The 7,805-nt window shown below is 43.5% G+C and overlaps 1 protein-coding gene across 1 annotated transcript in view; it reads right to left on the reverse strand.

Annotated features, from left to right (window-relative positions):
* CHM (CHM Rab escort protein) overlaps positions 1-4,640 on the reverse strand; it is a 56,827-nt gene extending 52,187 nt beyond the window's left edge. The window contains exon 1 of the mRNA XM_064712713.1: positions 4,286-4,640. Coding sequence (XP_064568783.1) covers positions 4,286-4,334 — 49 coding nt within the window. The 5' untranslated portion in view covers positions 4,335-4,640. The remainder of the gene's footprint in view (positions 1-4,285) is intronic.
* Between the last annotated feature and the right edge of the window lie 3,165 nt (positions 4,641-7,805).

A 7,805-nucleotide genomic window follows, 5' to 3' on the forward strand; every position in this document is an offset into this window, starting at 1 on the left:
ATCATATGAAACCATAAATCACTCCTTATTTTATAGAATATTTCAAAATGGATTCCTGCTTTCTACCTTGAAAGTCATTTCATGTGTTATTTATAACCACTGAAAACCAGAATGGAAAGAAAATTGCATAGAACTAGAATATTTACTGTGACTGCTTTTATAAAGAATAACTCTTTTTTAGAAAAAAAAATAGAATTACTGGCAGACAAACTTGTGAATACACCACCTTTCAAAGAGCCAGATCCTTTACAACTTTCCCAGCAGTTAACACAGGTCTGGGGGAGTGTCAGAGACAAGAGGGCCAGACTGAACACAATTCAATTCACTGCAGAAATTCCAAGGTAAACATGACCCTGCACCTGTATCCACACCACTCTGCACAGCCACAAAGTTGCAAATCTTGGCACTCACAGGGGTTTCTGCCCTAAACTCAGCACTGCTGAATGCCAAATAGGAAAATCCACAGGCAAAACAAAGGTGTGCCACTGACCCCCAGTTCTGCTTCCAGACCAATGAAAACCACAGAGAAGAGACCTGCCCAAAGAGCAGAGCTGCTCTGAGGGCTGATGATCCTGGAGAAGATCTGCTTTGGCCAGGAACCACAAATACCTGCTTTTGTCAGGAACCACAAATACCTGTGTCCTGGGGTGACGTTATGATGCTTGTATATCCCCATTCATCTGTTCTGTGCCTTTAAGACCGGCACTGAAGAGTGGAAGTTTTGTTTGGGTTTCTCTTATCAGGGACACAGAGACAAGCAGTACATGGGGCTGGTTTTTTACTTCCAGCTTTGGGCTTGCTGCTTTTGCTTGCTGCTTTTGCTTGCTCCCTTTTTCTGCTCTTGCTTCTGCTCTGCTTTCTGCCTCTGCTTATTAGCTAGTTCTAGCTAAACAGTCCACATTGCTTCCTGGACTGTTTCTCCTCTCCTGTTCCTGTGACCATCTCGAACCTGCTCCGGACTGGGACCCGGGAACACCGAAGGTTCGGCTGGAGCGGCTGCCCCAGCGCCGGAGGGACTGAGAACAGAGCAACCACCCCCGACAGAGACTTTCTGATTTTGCCATCTTTCTCAGAGCGGTGTCATCGGGTATTGTTCATTTTGTGTGCTGGGGGGGTGCGGGGCCAGTCAAATAAACAGGTTCTTTCCACCTCTCTCCGAGGAATTTTTTCCCGAACCGGTTGAGGGGAGGGGCCGTGTGGGTTTCGCTTTCTGGAGGGGCCCTCCTTTGCAGATTCTTTAACAAATTTGCCCTAAACCAGCACAACCTGCTTTGGCCAGGAACCACAAATACCTGCCTTTGTCAGGAACCACAAATACCTGCTTTGGCCAGGAACCACAAATACCTGCTTTGGCCAGGAGCCACAAATACCTGCTTTGGCCAGGAACCACAAATACCTGCTTTGGCCAGGAACCACAAATACCTGCTTTGGCCAGGAACCACAAATACCTGCTTTGGCCAGGAACCACAAATCCCTGCTTTGGCCAGGAACTGTCCCACAGACGCAGCCTGCTGGCTGATGGGTACCCAGAGCACAGCACTGGGCTCAAACAGCAGGGACTGGGGCAGACAGGGAGGGGAGAGTGACCTCAAGGCTGCAACAGAAAACAAAGTAAAGCAAAACAATGTCCTAACAGCTTTAATTCCCATACTGTGCTGGCCATGAAAAACCTCCAGCTATGCTCATCAGTTTCATGTAATGAAATAATCCCGTTTTCTTTAGAACTATAAATTCCATGATTTAGCAAAACTTCAGCTGCTGTACCCACCAGGAGGATTTTTGTACCCACATCCACCTTGCTCTTAACTTGCTCATGCAATAAAAAAAACCTGAATTAAGGAAAAATAATTTCTTCTAAAAGAAAACTTCCTTTTCCCATAGCAATATTGATGAATTAATTGAACCTGGACATTAACTGAAGCACTGATGACTAAAATTTAGTTGAGGCTCCATTTGCACTAAGCTCACTACAGGGAAACAGTTAAGTGAGCTTGAAATAAAAACAAATTCAAATCTTATATTACCACTCAGTCTAATTACTAAATTTAATAGATGCACAAGTTATAAAACCAGGAAAAGGCCACACATGCAGAAATTAATACAATTATTACTATGCATTAAAAACACCATTAAACACAAACATTGCAATTATTATGGTATGACAATTGCATATTCATAGGTACACTCAGCACTGGTGACAGCAATAGAAATAAGAGTTGAAGACTGGGATAAAATATTCCCTCAGGAGCCACTTCCCAAAGAGAATTCAGATGAAAGTTCTACTCTGAACAATCTTCCATACTGAGAAATGTAATAGAGATTAAAAACCCTCAGTCACTCACCAGTGCCAATCACCACTTGTGTATGCTCTCAGTAAAAAGGAATGCAAAGACAAAACAACTCCTGAAGTGCAGAACTCTGAGAACCTTGAATTAGTTAGAGCAGTACTCTCTACAGGTGGGCAAAAAAGGATCCTCGAATATAAATCAACACCCCCAAATACAGCAACATTTCAGAATTTAGCTGAGAACCTCCTCCTGCAGCACCAAAGCTGCAGTATCACCCCTCACTCCAAAGCAGAAGATTGGCTTTGCTGGCTGCACATCACCTGCTCTCTCTGGCACAGACAGTCCTTGCTCCCTCCATGGCTAGCATGGTAAACAGCTTAACATTAATATCATTGTCATAAACCTCTGAGCTTCTGCAGATTTACCTCATGGCAGTAAAGAATGGATCATCCCCAAAAATCACAGAAGTTGCACAATGTTTAATATCTCACCCTTACAGTTTGATTATTCAGCTTCTCATTATTAACCAACCTTCTCACACACTTAAAATGTTCTCAAATCTGAGCACATACAAAAAATGTCAGATTCATTACTGCAAACCACTCCATAGAACAGAGTTAACACACAGAAGGGACCTCTTAATTTGCTCAAGAACTTAAATTATGCATTTTTAGCACAGTTTTGGTCAAAACAATGGGGGCAGTATGGTTTTATAACTACTCAAAAACTCCAGATATAAATCAGAAATCTTTTAAACAATTATACATTCACTGGGATTGCTTTTTTCTGCTGAGCACTGAAATTAGCAATTTCCTTAAGAAACTCACTCATTCAATTTCAAAGTGCTAGGAATCTTAACTCCCAGGGACATAATTTCACAGATCAGCAAACTCCAAAACCAGAGTTACTAATTTCACATGGAAAACAGTAACACCTACAAGTGCCTTCCCATGTGTGCTCCAAACAACACTCTGAGCTCTTTACAAAGGTAAACAAAATCTGACTGTAAATCTGGGACCTATAAACAGTGTTGCACTTTAAGACTAGAGCTCCATGCTGAATTTAAGGCTTATCAAGACCAATCTGAACCAGGTCACACTCACTGGGTTTTACCAACAGAAATCTATTCCAATAATTCAAGATTATTTTGCTACACAAGCACCAAGAATCTTAGTTCTGAAGGAGTATTTAAAATTTATCTTGTAGTTACATTGTAGTAAGTTACAGTGAGACACTTCAGGTGTCCATTATTATTCACCTGAACAGGATGAAGTTATACAGGATACAGAAAGTGCAGAAAGATGAGAATTAAGTGTCTGGTTATGTAATCATTCACAGACAGAAAAACACACTTTAATGAGAAAGACTCAAAGAGTTTGTGTTATTTATAAAGCAGGCATAGAGATTAGAAAAACGACCTTGAAGATGCAAAACTACTTGTATTGCAGGATATGATTAGAAAATATATTATCAGCCTGTAGCACAGATACTGCAAGGAGACAGAAGTTCAGCTCTTCAGAGCTGTTTTCCTTGCACAAAAGCAAACCTGAGCGGCAGGATGGGATTTCGGGGAAAAGGGCAGCCAGGGGAGGCAGAGTCAGTCAGACAAAGCTTTCCGAGGCACCAAAGGAGCCCCCGATCTCAGGTGCGGTTTGTGAGGTTTGTGCCCGGTCACAGGGCCGGGGGTCGGGGCAAATCCTCCTCAGGGCCAGCCGCACACGGCCCTCCGTGACAGCTCCATTTCTAAGCAAACCCGGGCACGGCAGTGTGAGCAGCAGCCCTGCAGCGGGCTGCCATGCCCGGGGCATGGGGACAACGTCCCGGCCGCTGTCACGGCCACGTCCCCGCGGGTACCTCAGCAGCCACTCGCACACCCTGCCTGCCCTCCCCAGACGCCGCTGCCGCCCCTCAGCCGGGGATCCGCGTCCCCCCGCCGCCCCTTGGAGCTTCGGCCCTGCCAGGGCCGGCGCTGCCCCCGTGCCCGTCCCGCCCCGTACCGGTGCCCACCACCACCACATCGAACTCTGTGGGCAGGTTGTCCGCCATCTTGGGAGGCGCCGTCACGCGCGCGCCGCCGGCGGAAAGGGCGGGAGCGGCTGCGGCGGTTCCGGCGGCGGCGGGAGGGAGGGAGCGGAGCGCGGCCCCGCCTGAGGGCGCGGAGCGCTCGGGGAGGGAGCGGCGGCCCCGCCTGAAGAAGCCATGGCCCCGCCTGAGGGCGCGGAGCGCTCGGGGAGAGAAGGGCGGCTGTGGCTGAGGGAGCGGCGCGGTCCGGGACGGAGAGGCGGCCCCGCCTGAGGGAGCGGAGAGTTCGGGGAGAGCCCGAGGGTTGTCCCGGGTCCGTCCCCTTCCAACCCGCCGGCCCCACCATCCTCCAGCGCTCCGCTGTCCTACTCATCCACAGAGCCTGCCCTGGCATATAACAATGCTGCGGGATGCAGCAGGGAATATATGTACCTACACAGCACTTACATCCATCAATAAACTTCTTAACTACAGTCACATGGCGGCATTCCACCTACTGAGCCAAATCGCTTCATTGCAAGCACGTGTGTTTTTGAATGACTTACGGGTCGATTTGAGGAAGAAATTATAAATTGTTCCCTGGCAGGGTGGGCAGGCCCTGGCGCAGGTGCCCAGAGCAGCTGTGGCTGCCCCTGGATCCCTCGACATGTCCAAGGTTGGACAGGGCTTGGAGCACCCAGGGACAGTGCAAGGTGTCCCTGCCATGGCAGGGGTGGCACTGGATGGGCTTTAAGGTCCCCTCCAACCCAAACTATTTTATGAACGCCACTGAAGTTTCTTGGATGACCATTTCCTCAGAAACAACAAATCTCACTTTTATTATTTCCTCTGCATGTTCACTGTTTCCAAAACAAATTATATTGTTTTTTTTCAATCTTGTTGCTCACTGTTCCTTATTAATATATCCAAGAAAATATTTTCATCATTGTTTTTAAAAAGTTCCCTTACCCCCAATCACATTTTTTTCCTTTAGCCAGCACGTTAAACACAGATTTAAAAAGAAAGTTATTAGTGTTAGCTAGAAAGTTTTATCAGTCATTAATTTCATGTCCTTTCTTGTTAATTAACAGATAGATGTTTGTCTGTACTACATTTTCTGCATGCAAAACCTTTTCTTTTGTTCTCAGCTCATTCATTAACTCTTTCCTCTGGAGCCCAAAGCCACGCTTTAGTCTTGCTCAGTCTCTTCTTTCACCTTACAAGGAAAAAAAGGGAGAATCAGCGATAAAATCCAGAATCTCCTGCTTCAGAATTGCCCCTTCCATAACACCATTCTGAGTGTAAGAACAGCAGGACGAAAAGCACAGATTGGAAAAAGCCAGATACAGCAATGTAGGCAAAATAACCCAGCACAGAACACCTGTGCCAGAATATGCTGGAAACTTCTGGAAAGTTTTTCTTTTTATTTTACATTTAATGGCTTATATGGCTTTAAACTAATCTCTTAATATTATTCATTGTGTATGATTATATTAAAGTCTTAGCACCTTAAATCAATAATAACAATAAACCAGCTAGCAGCCTGTTAACACCTTATTACAAGCTCCTTGTGCACATAGCAAAAGAATAGTGAAAATAGTAAAAGTGCCTAATGGAAACCAGAGGCCACGTTACCCCTGTGGTACTGCCAGACGTGCTGGAGCAGAGTGCAGCACAGAAAACTGTCCAGCAGGAAACTTCCAACCATGCAGGAACAAAACCCAGAGATTTAAACAGCAGCACTGGCTCACTGCACTGATAAATATGTGACAGAGAAGATGAGGAGTTATGAGTTCAGATAGAAAAAGAGTATGATCAAGTCTTATGTTCCTTGTATTTATGTTTCCAACTGTCCCAGAGAGATTTTGATTAAAACTTCCATTGTGTTATTGTTCGATTTTGATTAAAACTTCCAGCTCCCATGCAATTCCAGGGACAGAGCTGTCATTTCTACTTTTTAACATGAAAAAGAAATAAAGCTGCAGAGTTCTCACAGTGCTGGATCATCCCTGACCTAAATGTCTTGTGCTGAGGAACAAAGCATCACTATATTGGTGAGATGAGATAACACAAACTCCCCTTGCACACCCTTTTCCTACTGAGGGAGGGCACACTCAGGAAGGTCTAACATCATCACGAAACCCTTTTGTTGCTGTTCAATATAATTCTAGGACTGCACTGGAGCAGAGCTATTCCACTGTCAATGTCTCACTGTTTTGCTTCAGTATTTATCCCACCACAGAATGCTGTTGTTTGGTGCTGGGAGTTCCTGTTAGCTTCATTCATAGGATGCAATCAGTGCAATCCTATTTCGTGATGACAGTCATTAACCACTGGACCAGAAATCCTCCTTAGTACTTTTTATTTGACAAAAATGATTATTCAGGATCTTTAACTGCAAGGTTTGTCAGTCCCACGCAACACCAAAATATTTCTCTGTAGTTTGCAGTTTTAGTATCAGCAAATGTAGAAGTGAAATATGTAAGTATGAATAATTTTTATGAGAATTTCATGGACCTTGAGAAAATGTCTTGCCATGTTTTTCTCTTTAGCTATTTAATTGCAATGTCATATTAACAGAAAGCAGCATACCCAATTCTGCATGGATGAATAAGCACATTCAATAAAGAAGATTTAACAGAGTAAATCAAACACTGGATTAAACATTTTCTGCATAACAGACCACAAAATGGGCATTCATTTTACCAATAGATCCTCTACATTAGAAACAAATAGAAATGCACACCAACGTAATTAAACTGCACATCCTGTGCCCTGATTACTGAATTTCCCTATATTTTTCTTAAACTAGGTCTCATCAATTAGGATTGCCAAAATGCATTCCAAAATGCATACTGAAAAACTGAATGCAATTTTTTTAAACATTTGGATTAAATACATTTTTCCCTATATTTTATGAAATAATTCCCACATATGTAATCCTACATATTGCAGAGGATTTATAGAGATTTTTTAGCAATAGCAGTTCAGAAAGACACACAAAGAGAATTTTAAGATCCCACTTTTAGCAGTTCTAAATACTTTTTCTGTGAGCAACTTTTCCAACTTTGATCTCAACCAAAACATCTCTCATAAAAACATGATGTTTTACTTTTTGACTTTTATTTGGGATTTTCACATGTCCATAGAACTACCCTTGTTACTTTAAAGTTTGAGTAGTTAATACCTAACTCTGTCAAAATGCTTTTCAGAAGTCCAGTAATCTGAGCAAAACCTCATAAGGTTTGGAAGTGTTTTTATTTTCCCCGATAGGAACACTGAAGTCTGAAAGAAAATTAGGAAGAATCAGCATTAGAATGCTGGAGTTTGTAGTTATCTCAAGATCTGGTCTCCCACCATTTGATCTTTGCTTCTTCCTCCAAAACCAAATAGCAAATGCTATGATGAATTTTAATTTTCTTGAGTTATGTAGTCTCTGTATCTTGCAGTGATTTCACGTGTGAATTCTCATTATTCTTTCTATTGTTCCCTCAATGGATATAGAATTTCATTCTC

This window comes from Zonotrichia leucophrys, chromosome 4A (genome assembly GCF_028769735.1).
Source record: "Zonotrichia leucophrys gambelii isolate GWCS_2022_RI chromosome 4A, RI_Zleu_2.0, whole genome shotgun sequence".
Classification (NCBI taxonomy): Eukaryota; Metazoa; Chordata; class Aves; order Passeriformes; family Passerellidae; genus Zonotrichia; species Zonotrichia leucophrys.